General features: G+C 45.9%; 1 protein-coding gene across 3 annotated transcripts; it reads right to left on the bottom strand.

Moving 5' to 3' along the window:
- Positions 1–444: 444 nt before the first annotated feature.
- LOC102291075 (fibroblast growth factor receptor 1-A) lies at positions 445–15,859 on the bottom strand. 3 transcript variants are annotated; one of them, XM_014340169.2, is made up of 17 exons: positions 15,373–15,858; positions 12,393–12,521; positions 10,064–10,168; positions 9,813–9,985; positions 9,609–9,732; positions 9,276–9,466; positions 8,984–9,128; positions 8,700–8,902; positions 7,252–7,397; positions 6,799–6,920; positions 6,405–6,515; positions 6,113–6,303; positions 4,907–5,029; positions 4,753–4,823; positions 1,915–2,052; positions 1,399–1,504; positions 445–901 (listed from the first exon to the last, which is right to left on the bottom strand). In XM_014340169.2, the coding sequence occupies exons 2-17, from the start codon at positions 12,487–12,489 to the stop codon at positions 806–808; spliced, it is 2,142 nt and encodes a 713-aa protein (XP_014195655.1). In that variant the 5' UTR covers positions 12,490–12,521; positions 15,373–15,858; the 3' UTR covers positions 445–805. The 3 variants fall into 3 exon arrangements, with proteins under 3 accessions (XP_014195655.1, XP_014195656.1, XP_042084322.1); XM_014340170.2 differs by having other exon boundaries at positions 8,712–8,902; XM_042228388.1 differs by lacking the exons at positions 445–901; positions 1,399–1,504; positions 1,915–2,052 and having other exon boundaries at positions 2,061–4,823; positions 15,373–15,859.
- Between the last annotated feature and the right edge of the window lie 17 nt (positions 15,860–15,876).

Raw genomic sequence — 15,876 nt, 5'->3', positions numbered from 1 at the left:
AAGCAGACAGACAAGCACCTGAAACACCATCAGGTTTCCTCTCTGTGGGAGCAAAATGCCATGTTTGTGTGAGCCATGATGAAGACTCTCCTCATCAATGGGGCCTCCACTTCTGAGGCCGTCCATCTGCGCCACACCATCTCAAACCCAATATCATTCAAATATATATATTCAGACAGAACTTTGTAAGAAACCATTTATGAACGCGCTTGCAACCGATCCTCTCGTCTGCACCAGGATGATGTGATCAAAGTTATTACAGCTCAAACTAAAGCTGACCTTAGTTATTATGACGAAAAACAAAGACTAGAAAAAAAAAATCAATCATCAGAGACATTTTCTAATGTCCGTGCTTCCTTAGACTCATTGTTTCACTTTCTGAGGAAACAAACAGCTGCTTATGAAGTTATTCTAAAGAATAACTCACATTTAATCCACAAAGCATTAAAAACTCTGGTATTTTAATATGTTAATCAGTTATTTTACAGATCTAAGAAAGAAAATCCATAAACGAGGCATTCAGGAGCATCAGGGAGATTTGAGTTTTACACATTTATACATTTATACAGACTCTCGCTCCCACCTTGACCCTTTCATGTCCCGTTTCTCAGATGAGACAAACTTTATGTACAATATTCACACTGAGGACATCTCGTCAGTCCGTGCTGTTTCCTGATCTCAGCTCAGTCCAGCTGTTCTTCACATCAGGCCGCAGCCAAGCAGCTCGTCCCAGGGCCGCCACCGCCACCGCTGTGCAGGAAATGGGAGGAAGATGATTCAGGAAGGAGAATGGCTCCCGGGAGGATTATGTCGAGATGGAGGAGTAAGCTGAGGAGGCGCTGACCGGGGAGTACTGGACCGGAGTGTACTGGATCAGAGGGACGGCCAGGTCCAGGTACTCCTGCAGAGGCAGAATCACACGTTAGAACAGGAAGTGGAAGCTCTGGAGACTTTAGCTCTGTCACATGACACCAAAACTCGCTTCTAACTTTTCTTTGTTCAACGTCACATCAATGCTCTCTCGCCAAGAGACCCACGCCGCTTCAAATAAATGAATACAATCATGACGTTTTTGAAAGTTCAAAGCAAAGCTGCAGTTCCTCTGACGTCCAGCAGAGGCTTCAGCACTGAGGCAGTCACACAGCTCTGCGTTAGCCAACTGCAACTAAGATGAGAGGAAACCAACACAGACTGTGGTATAAATTTCACAGGAGCTCACAGATAACTTTAAATTTACAGAAATAACAAAATAACTGTCTCAGTCTTCCTGATGGTTAGCGAGTGCTCCACCCATCAGTTAAATGTTTAAAGAGGAACGAGAGGGACCAACTGAAGAGAAACAGCTGAAGTGGAGGATATTTGCAGGTTTTACTCCTTAACAAAGAAACGACAAGTCACCTGGTTGGCCATGATGGAGACAGTTCGATCCAAATCCTCGACCAGCTGCTGGAAGGTCGGCCTGCGGCACGGGACGGCATGCCAGCAGTCCCGCATCATCAGATACCTGAGACCATGCAACACACGCTTTACTGCGCAGGTCGGATCAACACATCAACAAACACAATACCAAATAAAACAAAATATCCTCTTTTGATCACAGATGTTTGCAGCTGTGTCTCTGACTTGTGTTTCCTTATTTACATGCAGTCACGTGCGACTACACAAGCGACCTTCAGATTTGGCAGAAGGTTTGTTAGCTGCAGCTGTCTGGAGATACTTGTTTGACTAGTTTCAAGTGAATTTAGAGCATAAAAGTGGTAAATGTTGGATTTTTAAAGTCGGCTCATCCTCCAGGTCTCATGTTTTCAGATATTGGCATTTAATGAAGCTGTCTCTTCTGCTGAGTTTTCCAGGAATGACCGGCTCCTCTGCTTAAGTGTCAGACTGAAGCTTTTGATGTGATGATGTACTCACAGCTCCTGAGGGCACGCCGATGGTTTCTCCATGCGGTGTCCCTCCTTCAGCAGCTTGAAGAGCTCCTCGACAGGGACGCCGGGGTACGGAGACCCCCCGAGGGTGAAGATCTCCCACAGCAGGACCCCGAACGACCAGCTGTGAACACAGAGATAAACGAGCAGCTCTGTAATTTTCTCCCAACTGTCTTATGAAAATAACTCATAAAAATCCTCATTTATTAATAATTGAAATATTAAATAGCTATTTCTCTATATCACTATTTCTATCTCTCTGCTTCACCTGAAGACAACATCTGAACCATCGAACATGTAAACATTAACCCATGATCTTTAGCACCAGCATCTAATTTCACACTCCATAGATCGGAGCTGTCAAACAGCTACTTGCTGCTTTAACGTCACCTTCTGCTGGGGTGGAGGTCCACTCCAGGCTGGGATGAGTTTCACGAGTCGGAGGAGAGCAAAGCGGGTGATTGACAGACATTTGTGTCGAGCTTTGAGGGCGAAGTTGCAGATTTACAGCTCGTTCTACGTTCCTGCCCTCACCCGTGAGCACGAGCGTGGGAATGAGCTTCCAGAGGGGCTCCAGGGACAGGAGTTCAGGAGGAGCTCAGAGCAGATTTGCTCCTCCACATAAAAAGGAGGCAGGTTCAGCATCTGAACAGGACGCCTCCTCATGATGAGTTTCTGGTCTAATCGGAGGAGACCCCAGTGCAGACCCAGTGTAGGGGCGGGCGGACTGATCAAGTATCGACAGTATCGGTGGCAACACAGGTATTGGCATCAGATCAGTACTTAAGTTTGTTCAGTGTTGTACCCATTCATCAGACAACAGGCGTGTCTGCAGCCACCTCCCTGCTCTGCTGTGATTAGTCGCCCTGCGGTCACATGAGCAGCACTGAGCAGAGCTGTGCAGGCTGCAGTGCGTGTAGAGCTACTTCACAGCTGTACATGAAAACACTGCAAACACGATGCTGCTGGAAGGAAACCCCTCACACACACCCGGCACAAAGGTCAGAGGTCACAGTACTTCAGACAGATAAAGAATATCCAAGTGGCTCACACAGAGGTGAAAGTGATGTTTCAGTCACGACATCGGTCATGACTGAGAGTTGAGAGTCAGCATCAGCTAATGTTAAAGTGTTTTTGGCCATTATACTATATCTCACAAAAGTGAGTACACCCCTCACATTTTCCTGTTTTATTGTATCTTTTCATAGGAGATATGACACTTTGATACAATGTAAAGTAGTCAGTGTGCAGCTTGTCCAACAGTGTCAATTTGCTGTCCCCTCAAAATAACTCAACATACAGCCATTATTGTCTAAACCGCTGGCAACAAAAGTGAGTACAGCCCTAAGTGAAAATGTCTAAATTGTGCTCAATTTGCCATTTTCCCTCCCTGGTGTCATGTGACTTGTTAGAGTTACAAGGTCTCAGGTGCAAATTGGAAGGTGTCTTGAATTTGGTGTTATTGCTCTCACACTCTCTCATACTGGTCACTGGAAGTCTAACATGGCACATCAGGCCAAAGAATTCTCTGAGGATCTGAATAAAAGGATTGTTATTCTACATAAAGATGGCCTAGGCTATAAGAATATTGACAACATCCTGAAACTGAGCTGCAGCACGGTGGCCAAGACCATACGGCAGTTTAACAGGACAGGTTCCAGTCAAAACGAACCTCGCCATGGTCGAACAAAGAAGTTGAGTGCACGTGCTCTGCGTCATATCCAGAGGTTGTCTTTTAAAAATAGATGTGTGAATGCTGACAGCATTGCTGCAGAGATTGAAGGCGTGGAGGGTCAGCCTGTCAGTGCTCAGACCATACGGCACACACTGCATCAACTGGCTGTTGTCCCAGAAGGAAGCCTCTTCTAAAGAAAATGCACAAGAAGGTTTGCAAACACTTTGCTGAAGACAAGCAGACTAAGAACATGGATTACCTGTGGTCTGATAAGACCAAGTTAAGGCAGTGTTGGAAAATAATGATAGGTACACAAAATATTGACACTTTGGCCCAGTTTGGACATTTTCACCTAGGGCTGTACTCACTTTTGTTACTAGCGGTTTAGACATTAATGACTGTGTGTTGAGTTATTTTGAGATTACAGCAAATTTACACCGTTATACAAGCTGCACACTAACTACTTTACATTGTGTCATATCTTTAATGTTGTCCCATGAAAAGATACAATAAAATATTTCAACAAATTTAAGGGGTGTACTCACTTTTGTGAGCTACTGTAGCTGTTACTGTAGCAGCATATTTTCAGCTCACTGAAGTGTGTTAAATCATTTTTTAAATAATTATATATATACACTCCAAACATGAGCTATGAAACACGTCTGTGCTGACTGTCCACTTTGTTTCCAGCCTGCAGCACAGTTAAACTACAGACGCTGAGATAGACACCTCTACATTCAGCTCAGTTTCAAAATAAAAGCCAGAAGGTCTGTTTTACTGTGTTAACTTCTTATTTTGAAAGTAAAAGTCACAGTGATTTAATGATCTTTTCGCAAACTGATGATGGTTTGTCATAAATCAGTACGCACCGTGCTCCCCGACATCAGCTGCCTCTATAAGTTAAATATATCGGCATCAGTTATATTAGCCCTGTATTTACTTTGTATCACATAGCACTACTGGGGAGGAGGAGGAAGACAGAGCGGGGTCTAGGCATCTCTGCTGAGACTGCTTCTCCCTACCAGTGTAAATTATTTTAAAAACACACATGATGTGATGAGCTCAAAAAACAGGAAGCCGTAAAATGCTGTAAAATCACAGGAAGAGGAAGTCTTGGTTCAAGTGCTCGGTAGGCTTCAGAGGACTCACACGTCGCTCTGGTGTGTGTAGATTCGGTCAAACAAAGCTTCCGGCGCCATCCACTTCACTGGCAACCGACCCTGCGGACACATTCAAACCCAAAGATCAGCACCCTGTCACCTTTGGCTTTCACCCCGCCAAAATAAAAGTCTGTCCAACTTACATTGGTGGTCTTCTTGTAGTAGTCGATGTGGTGGATGTCTCGAGCCAGACCGAAGTCGGCGATCTTCATTACGCTGTCTTCGGTGACTAGAACGTTCCGGGCCGCCAAGTCTCTGTGAATGCACTGAAGCACAGGGGAGGGTCAGCCTTTACATCATGACACCGAGAATTCAACCGACAACCCAATGCACTCACAACACAGCTACCCCCCTCCCCCTTTTATTCTTAAAGAATGAAGGCTGGAGACTGTTACGGATTCAAATATTGGGGATGGATACAAGAGGAAAACCAAAATAACAACACTGGTCCGGCCGGGTTGAGTCAAACGATGATTTAATGATCACACGCGTGGGAGATGAACATCGTACGCAGACAGAATCAGATCTCAAAATGGTGGAGCATTGATCAAACTCTTATAGCCTCTGGTGCCCCACCCAATCATAAAAGCCTAAACATTCACATTCTTTCTCTCACACGGCGCCTAAGCTACGACCTTGGCTCCCTGTTTATCTGCTCCTGCTGAGATGGGGCAGAAAACTCCAGTATGTTCTGTTCTCTTCTAATCAGACAAATAAGGCGATGACTTTCTGCGAACAGTATTTCTTATAACTCAGCAGTATAATGCATCATAAAACAATATCATTCATTCACAATAAATCAGCAGGCTAATGTAACGCAAATCAGTTTAACAAATGCAATAGTTATCACCTTCTTCTAATTCAGGAGAATAATGCAAACTAAAACTACATAATAATTCACAATCTTTAATTAGGGGTCTAACATGGCATAAAATAATATTATAATCCCACAAGACCCCTTCAGTTCATCCAGCTCCATATATTTAGTAAGTTTGCACCAAGACCCAGCACAAGACAAAAACATGATGATCAGTTATAATTGTAGGGTCTTTATCTCACAATATAAAACACCTCGAGGCACCTGTTACTGTGCTTGGTGCTACTTAAATGAAATGGAATTAAACTGAAGCACGATTCTTCTGAGCAGCAGAGTCCAGGAATAAAAGTATGGAGATGGGTGTACCTAATAAAGTGGCTGTGAGTATATTTCTGCACTGCGTGTGTCAGATTTCTCGTCAGACGCTCTGTGTTTAGTGGCAAAAGAAAACCGATGCGCACAGAGTTCACACGATTTTTCAAGCATGAAAAGGAGCAGAGTCTGCGCCCTGATGATGTAAAATCTCTCTGACCTTCTTTGATGCGAGGTATGCCATCCCTCGGGCCACCTGGTACGCTGCCGACACCAGCTCTCTGACCTCCAGGCTGCCCAGTGACGCCTGCCTGGAGCTGCTCCAGTATTCCGCCCCGACCGGCCGGCGAGCTCGCAGATACTCCCTCAGATTACCCTGCGCAGCATACTCCACCACCACATAGAGAGGACCTGCTCCGGGTCATGGCGAACCCAGGAGAATGAAAGAAACGCATTAATAGCAAATAGTCACACGGCAGGAATTTAAAGACCTCAGACGCGGCGGTGCTCACCGTCCTGCGTGCAGGCGCCCACCAGGTTAATGATGTTCTTGTGTTTGCCGATCATCTTCATCATTTCCATTTCAGAGATGAGGTCAGACAGATCCTTCTCCGTGGCATCGGCTGCACGCAGCAACAACACGTAATCTTTCAGCGACAACCTCAATGTCATGCCCCCTGCAGCTCACACTTGCACAAGTTTCCACATTTATATTTGGAGCTCTGCTGAGACTTCACTGAGCACCACGACAGTCAGAACTTTACTTTCTTATAAAGTAATTTGCATTTATTTTATTAGGGGCACACACACAAGCTGGAATGGAGAAGCTAGGGTGGAGGTGGGTTGCAAAGAGGCAGCTGCAGGGGGCATCTTTCACCCTAAACTGCTGCCTGCAAGTTCTCTCACCTTTGAGCATCTTCACGGCGACTTTGGTGACCCGTGTCGGTTTGTTTTTGTCGATCCCGATGGCCTCGGCCAGAACCACCTGACCGAAGCAGCCTTCGCCCAGAGGCTTCCCTAGAGTCAGCCTGAGGACGACAAACAAACGGTCAGCAGATACAGGAGCACGCTGAACTCACTCTCACTTTCATTATATTTAAACCTTAAGGACAGACCGAGAAGACGAGGCTGACGTAATTTCAGAAACATGCTGTGCAGCTGACAGTGAGCTCTCCAACTCAGTCTGTAAGCTGGTTGTTTGGTCGTGTTAGTGATAGGTCAAAGGTCACAGAGACAGGCAGGTTACATTAGAATGTAACAGATGAAGAAATAACAGTGCAGTCTTTGCCCTGATGTCAATTGCTGCAGCAATCTCAGGTGCAGATTGGGAGGGGCAAGGGGCAGAAACGGCGTGGTTACCGGTCACGAGGCAGCTCCCACGCAGGGTCGTAGGGAAGTTCGTACTGGGACGCGCCCACCAGGACGGTGGTGGCCGCGCTGGAGAGACGAGACTGACGCATCAAACACATCCCCGATTGCAGTGAGGACGACGACTCGACTGACACCTGTGGACGCAGAATTTAATTCTATTTTATTTATACAGCACCAAATCACAACAACAGTAACCTCAAGGCGCTTTATGTTGTAAAGTAAAGACTTTACAATAATACAAAGGAAACAAAAAATAACCCTATGACCCCTTGTGAGCAAGCGCTTGGCAACAATGGAAAGAAAAACTTCCTTTTAACAGGAAGAAACCTCCAGCAGAACCAGGTTAAGGGAGGGGCAGACAGTTGGGGAGGAAGATGGGACAAAGACATGCTGTAGAAGAGAGTCAAAGATGAATGATAACTAATGGTTCAATGCAGAGAGGTACAAACACATGTGAGTAAAGAAACACTCAGTGCATCATGGGAATCCCCCAGCAGCCTACACCTATTGCAGCATAACTAAGGGAGGATTCACGGTCACGTGATCCAGCCCTAACTATATTCTTTATTAAAAAGGAAAGTTTGAAGTGGTGCTGTCAGCGTTAATCTCGTTAGAATGATGCTAACGCAATAACCGCATTAATGCAGCAAATCTCCGTTAGCGAGTTAGCGCGGATCGCCCCACGCATGGGGCTGCATCATGGTGCAGCCATGGGCTAACAGAGATTTGCTGCGTTAATGCAGTTATGGCGTTAATATCATTTTAACGAGATTAACGCTGACAGCGTGAGGAGCAGGATTTTGAATTCTGGATTTAACAGGGAGCCAATGAAGAGAAGAAAATATAGGAGAAATCTGCTCTCTCTTTCTAGTTCCTGTCTGTACTCTTGCTGCAGCATTTGGGATCAACTGAAGTCTTTTCAGGGAGTTTTTAGGACATCCTGATAATAATGAATTACAGTTTTTATTTGCCTGGGTAATGCCATCCAGAGTAAGAATGGAAGGGAGTCTAAAAGACACATTGATGGTTTCGAGGTAGTAATTACTGAAGTTAACTCAGAAAGATCAACTGGAGAACAATACTAAACAAATATCAATTGTAGTGAAAATAGCTGTAGATAACGTGAAATGTGAAATGATTCTGAGTAATTTTATCTATAATAGTTAAAATTTTATTTGTGAAGAAGTTCATGAAGTCATTACTAGTTAACTTACTCAAGGGATGGTTGGCTCAACAGAGCTCTGACTTTTTTGTCAGCCTGGCTACAGTGTTGAAGAGAAACCTGGGGTTGTTCTTATTTTCTTCAATCAATGAAATAGTAAAATGTTCTGGCTTTGCAGAGCAGCAAACTATTTCTCCAGGCTAAATGATGATCTTCTAAATTTGTGATACGCAATTTCCTCTCCAGCGCGTTTGAGAGAGCGAGGGCGCCTCACCTGTCTCCTCACCTGTCTCTTCAGAGGCATGCTCTTGGCTAATTTCTGTACGACCAGCTGGTTGCTGAAGTCACTTTTCTTCGGGACACAGCAGAGCCTGCAGATGACTGCTGTGGCGGTGAGGACGACGATGATGAAAAACCCAAGGCAGTAGATGAAGATCTCCAGGTACGCCTGCGAGGACAGTGGGGAGGGCGGAGGGTCTGAGGAGAGATCACATCGGGAACATTAACAGAGATTTGCGCTCGTTTCTGTGCGTGGCAAACCTGCGAACCTTCACATACCATCGACCACAGTGAGCCACGCAGAGTGGTGCGACACCCCAATGGAGTTGGCGGCCAGGCAGGTGTACTCTCCAGAGTCTTCCAGAGTTACACTTCTCAGATTCAGCACCTCCATCTCTCTGTCTGTGGTGTTCACATTAGCAGTCTAAGAGAGACAAAGGGAGCGGCGCTCCTGGGATTATTCATGTTGATGTAAAGCGCTGCTATCCAGGCAAGCACGCAGGTATCCCCTGAGGTGTGATCGGGGAATAAAGGGAACAAGTTTGACTACATTTATATCAGCTTTCCATACTTTGAGAACACGAGCGTAGGGCAGTCCGTCCGGTCCCACTTTGCTGCCGTTGATGACGATGTGTTTGAGCCACTGGATGTGAGGCTGTGGGTCGCTGAAGACGCGGCACACAAAATCCACGTTGCTGCCAACCACTGCCGTCTGGTTGGCCGGCAGCCCGGCCTGCAGGATGGGCCTGTGAGGAGAGCGCTCTGAAACAGGTAGGATGGAGATAAAGACAGAGGTAAAATAAGAGGACAAGAATGATGATTTGCTGTGTTTTTGTTCAGTTTGGAGGAATATGGGGTTTCACAGAGCTTCAGCTGTGTCTGAAATGTTCACCATCACTCTTACCGACTACATCCAGCTGGTAAGTGTGTCGCAGGCTTCCATATTCGTTCTCCACCACACAGGTGTAGTTCCCTTTATCAGAAGGAACCACTGACTCCATAATTAGACTCCACATGTGGTCTCTGATCTGAAGGACAGAACACAAGTAAATGAAAAGGATGAAAAGGAAAACTAACTCTGAAGCTTCCTCTGATGTCACAAACTCACCTTGTAGCCTCCGATTCGTTGGTCCTTCCTCAGCTCGTTCCCGTTCTTGTACCAGCGCAGGGAGGGAAGCGGATTTCCCATTGCTTGGCATCGAAACTTCACCGTTGTGCTTGCAGGAACGGCGTGAAGCAGCTTCTCCATCTTGTCTGGCATCACCCACTGCGGCTCCAGCGCTAACGAGGAGACACAGCCACGTAAGCATCGTGATTACAAACACCTGTCTGAGAGAGAGAGAGCAGTTTGAAGCTTACGCTGCTGCAGCTTCTCGCTGCTCGTCGACAGCTCGTCGGACAGCTTGTTTTCCTCTGACGAAGATTCGTCATCTTCTTCGTCTTCGGAGGATTTCACTGCATCTGCTTTAAAATAAAAGGCAGTATGTTTAAAACATGCAGCTTTTACAGTTCTGCATTAACCTCAATGACCACACATGATGTGTATCACAGGAAGATGACTGAGAGCATCTCAGAGGACATCAGACGCTCTGATTCCACATTCAGAAGAATAAACTAACATCCGCTTTTTTTAGACATGAATCTGAATCAAAACACTTTAGTAATCCCAGAAGCAGTGATGCCACAACGCTCCAAGACAGAACAGAAACTATATACTATATAAAAGCATTCTAATTTTAAATATCCCAGTATGTTACACAAATCAAATATATGGTTGACACTGAGGTGCCCCTCTTGATGCTTTGATTCTGTGGAAAAGCTCATACCAGAAGAAGTGTAATGCCAAAATGAATCTGTAAGACCTGATGGGAAACATCAGCTTGTGAAATGTGCACATTTAACATGTGGCTGAAATAAACTGCTAACTGTAAACAGGGCAACAGCTTTAGAAGACTTTCGTTCCAGATCAGGAGGTTGGTTTTCAACAAGACAAACCTACAGCAGCTGGTTTCAGACAGAGGACCGAGGCCCAGGGTCAGATAAAGAGGGATTATTATGAACTGTGAATCATGCAGAGCAGCTCTGGGAGAGTCTGAGAATGAAACCTGGAGCAGGAAGTGAGCAGAACAGTTTCAGCTTAAACACTTCAAAGAAATATCCTCAGCTGTTTCATATTCTCTGACCAGCGGTCACAAACAGAAAACCAAACCAGCATCAGGAGCCTGGAAGGCCTTCTGCTGTAGACTGATGGTGTAAGAGGCTCTGTGGCTCTGAAAGTACAGCTCCTGGTAAACACATCAGAGAAGAACAGTGAGACAGGGCCGGGCTCGAGGGACGCTGTTTACGAGAAACCAGCTCAGGATCATTTTCTGTTACTGCGTCTGCCACAAGGAGGCGTGGCTTCAACCTGAGCCGAGCAAAACAAGAAACTACAGATTCAAACACTCAGCTGGAGTCCAGATGGTTGGACCGGCACATACCCACCCACATACACACAGACACACACACACCCACACACCACCCGAGGCAAGCGTGTTTGTTGTGTCTGTGCTGCACAGCGCTTCATGTGTTCTCACAGGGCCAGTCTGAGCGCTGTCCTCGCTCTCACCAGGAAAAAATCACTCTAAATGTTTTCAGATGCCTTGCAGCCACAAACAACCAAACCTTGAAAAGTCACTTTCCTTTTACAGAACTTCTCTCATTGGAAACTTTTAGGAGCTTTTATATAACATGGAGACAGAAACACCGCGACCACAGTCAAGATCAGATGTGAACGAGCCTCAAACAAAGGAGGGCGAGGCCCAAACAAGCGCTGCAGCACTTAAAAGAGGCTAACGTACCGGCGCTGCCAGGAACCTGATTTATCATCAGAGCGCCACGCTGAGCACCAGGCTTTAACCATGAACTGTGGTTATTCAGATAACCACAGCTCTCTGCTTCAGGCTAAAAATAGTAATAAAAGCCAGTGACAGTGACAGTAAAAAAAGCCAATTAAAGGAAACAAGTTATTGTGTCTCAGATTCTCTGTTAAGGAATATTTGTGAGTTTATAGCGTTTCGTTTTCATTTCAGTTTTTCAGAAAAGTGTTTATGTGTTTATCATAACTCCCACATTTAACAGCGTCTGAAGCTGCAGCCACGCCGAAGACACCCCGCTTTACTTCACTGCAGAAATTCACCTGCACATGCTTCAGTTTGGTTTCATAAATTAATAAAATGCATAAATTAAATATCCTGCTTCAGAGTCTCCAAGAAGAGAGATGCACTTCTCTGACAAATCTTCAACTGAATTTTAGGAGTTTGGATTAGTTAGTTTAGTAATATCTTCTTTAAACACCAGGGTCTTACAGCAGGGCTGTCACAGCTCAGAGCTCAGCCTCAGTGTTTACATGTATGAATGGCTCTAATTGCTTCAAGCCTCCATCAGGAGGCTACATCGTCTCGTTCCATGCTGGGATCCTGGATCCAGTTAAACTGAAATGCTAAAGCCAGCTGTCTGACTGTGAGGATTTGCTGCTGCTCGCTGGTGTCAGTTATACTGACGTGTCTGAGTTTGGGACATTAAACATGGCTTTAATTCTAGTTTAAATGAAGCAAACTCAGGTTAAACTGTAGGAGGTGTCTGAAAAGTGACTTTAGATACGTCTTGCAGTCATGGTGTCCACTCTCAGACCTCAGATGCTCCTCACCTGTGCGCGTGTCCTCTGTGGCTGGCCTGGACTGAGCCGGAGGGTCGTGAACCAGCAGAACTAGCAGAACCAGCAGGAGGCGGTGAGGACAGGACATCGTGTCCAACACAGCGACGTGCTCCGAACACACTGCAGCGACAACAGACACACAATGTCAGACTTCCTGCTTTCTCTGAGAGTCAGACTAGTGCAGGTCACCGAGGATGGAAATCTGCCTGCTTCAGATATCTGTCAGTTTGAAATTAAAAGGATACGTACTGTATGATGTGAATGATTGGTGAGCAGAAGAATCCGAAATGTGCAAAATGCTGCCACAGGGAGGGTTTGTTCCAGTTTTAAAAGATTTTTTCTACCTTATAAAAGTTTAAAAATACAGAAAACAGTGCTTCAACTTAAACTTAATACACTTTTTATCATTATTATCATTTAATTTGTTTAAATGTACGATCGTGAAATGAAAACAGGAAGTCAATAAAACAAACGAGCTGTGATGAAACGTGAAAAGAAGATGAGTGAAGCTCACTCACATGCACTACAGCATCATTCATGTTTTGGCTACGGCTGCTGATGACCTTTGACCCCTCCGAGGTGACTCACGCAGCACAAACTGCATACAATGATTGTGGTCATGAATAAACTTTCTAAAGCTCCAACCTCAACGCTCCGCAACATTTAGGAACTTTGTTTAAATTCCGGGTCTGTGCCAGGAAACCAACCAATTGAAATTAACTTCACCAATTTTGGAGGAGCGCGGTCTGATATCAGCCAGAGCTTTTGATGGATACCAGAAGAGTTTGGTTGATGTGCAGCTGCTAAGAGATATTTAACCAAATATCAATGAGTGTGAATAGACACACTGCCAAAAGCACGCACACACACACACCTTGAGTGACATCCACCTGTCCATAGGGTTTAATATAACAGCTGAAGGGTTTCCACAGGTCTAGGAGTGTTTATGGGAATTTCTGACCATTCTTCCAAAGGCACATTGTGAGGTCAGACACTGATGTTGGAAGAGAATGCTTGGCTCTCAGTGTCTACTCTAATTTATTCCAAAGGTTGGGTTGAGGTCAGAACTCAAGTTCTTCCACACCGAACTCGCTCATCCATGTCTTTATGGCTTTTGCACTGATGTGCAATCATACTGAAACAGGAAAGAAAGTGTACTTTATTGGTCCCCATGGGGAAAATCCCTCTCTGCATTTAACCCATTCACTCAGTGAAGCAGTGGGCAGCCATTGGGTGCTCGGGGAGCAGTGTGTAGGGACGGTACCTTGCTCAGGGGTACCTCAGGGTAGCTGTTCAGGGGAATCGAATGAATGAAACCTTACCTGCACTAGACTGTGTACACAGTCTATCTGACACATCCACTCCCAAAACCGCTTCACCCTAACACCACCCTGATCTACAGCTTCAGCTCAAACACCACCCTAACCCTCTCCACTCCATCCTTACAGTCTGAACATCACATATTCTTATTTATGAGTGTTTACAGAAGGAACCGACTCACAGACACCTACACCACCTGCATCACCATCCACACCATCACAGACTCACAGACAGAATGATCATTTTAATGTGGTCAGAGGTAAATAACCTTAAAGCTTGAATCAGTGCCTGAGCTCGTGGTTACTCATGATTATTAGGGTTAGTCTAGTTCAGAAATATTCTTCATGCTATAATAAAAATACGGCGTGTGTGTCTAGAAACTTCCAGCTGCTCACATGAGAGGAAGCTGCGGTTCTCCTGCAGGGATTTGAGGATGGAAGGAACCATTTGGAGCTTTCAGCTACTGGCATGATGCAGAACCACCCTGTGTAGCTCCTGTCCTGTGCAATGAATCCAGTTTTAACTTGAAAAACTATTTTGGCTTCCTGCAATGACTGAGCATGACTAAGGCGTCTCCCTGGTGTCATGGTAACGCTATGACCTCAGAGAAACCCACCCGAGTGTCAATCTGACCCTGGCCAAAGCGAGGCTGACGCACCGGCACTGCCAGGAACCCGATTTATCATCACTGAGCCACGCTGAGCACCAGGCTTTTACCAATCTGGGATTTCTGAGACTAATCTGGTTGGTGGAGAGCGAGCAAACAGCCAGTCACAAAGCAGTGCGCTTCAGTCTCTGACACAAACGCCAAAACATGCTTCAAACCACATCAGACACCTGAAGTCACGCCTACTGCTCGCAAATTTCAAGATTAAAGCAGAGTGATGATGATGATGATGATGGTAGTGATGAGATCACAGTGAACCTGTTTACAGACACAAACAGGAACAGGAAACTGTAACAAGCTCCAACTACACCTTCACAGGCTGAGGTGTTCTGTTCTGACCTCACTGGTGATGATGATGATTTTGTGTGTGCTGGCAAAGAGGAGGACTCACACACAGCCTGCAGCTGTCACTGACCCACTAACACAGACAAAATATTAGGAACACCAGTGCCTAATAAGCTTTTGGTCCTCACACTGCAGCAAAGCCCAACCTGTGAGGGTCCCTGTGGTATCTAACACAGGACGCTAGCAGCAGATACTCAAATACTTCGAGTCCTGTGTACTGTGAGTCAGAGTACTGCAATTCAGACCTCTCCCAGTTCAGCATCAGTCTCTGCTCCGCTCTCGGCACAAGAAAAAGTGTGTGACTTCTGCTTTACACTGATCTACTCCACCTACACAAACCAACACCATCACAACTCTGGTGCCAGCCTCCTGCTTTCAAACTAATCATTTTACATTAAACTGTTCATTTTTCTTCATGTAATAAAGCCTGAGACACACACACACACACACAGTAAACCCCTGGTCGGAGCATCTGGTCCGGTGTGCGTGTCAGAGAGAGAGAGTACACCTGTACCTGTGAGCAGGTGAAGCTGTGAAGCTTCAGAGCCCTGCGAGTACAAACATATCTGAGCTGACCTCAGAATAGTGAGCCCCCTCCCTCCTCAGAGCAGTAGTACCTCTGTTTTTCGCAGTACTTACAGACACACAGATCCCGGTAAACCTCAGATCAGAGTACCTGTGGAGCTCCACGGTCTGCGGAGGAATAAGCGTTAGTTAGTACCGGGACTGGGCACCAACAGCAGCCTGCCCGCTACTCCGTCTGCGGCTCTAGTTCACGTTAAAGCCCCGGCGGAGTGATCCAAACTCCTCTTGCTCTTCGCTCTAGAGCCGCGCGTGCAGAGCACAGTCCCTCACGGTGTTTGTCGGCGCACGGTCAGCGGGAAGGCCCGCCCACAGGGGGCGTTTCTTACCCTCCTCCCCAGCGCACCGTGGCAGGGCTGGTTTTAACGGTGCTGTGGGGACGCGTGTGGGGACAGAAAGGTCCCCACACTTGTAACTTCCAGCATGGGACATCGGGCTATTGGGTGTGTTTATAGCTAGGTTTAAGTTTGGTTTAAACATAGCCAGACTAATCTTCTAAGTGGCCCAGGTCAAACACTTTTGGCCCCCTCTTAGACACATAGAAAGAAAACAAAACCTTTA

This window comes from Haplochromis burtoni, unplaced genomic scaffold (genome assembly GCF_018398535.1).
Source record: "Haplochromis burtoni strain Fernald_Lab_line unplaced genomic scaffold, NCSU_Asbu1 Contig_320, whole genome shotgun sequence".
NCBI classification, from domain to species: Eukaryota; Metazoa; Chordata; class Actinopteri; order Cichliformes; family Cichlidae; genus Haplochromis; species Haplochromis burtoni.
Note: the sequence above shows the minus strand (reverse complement) of the source record. Positions and strands in the feature narration are given on the sequence as shown.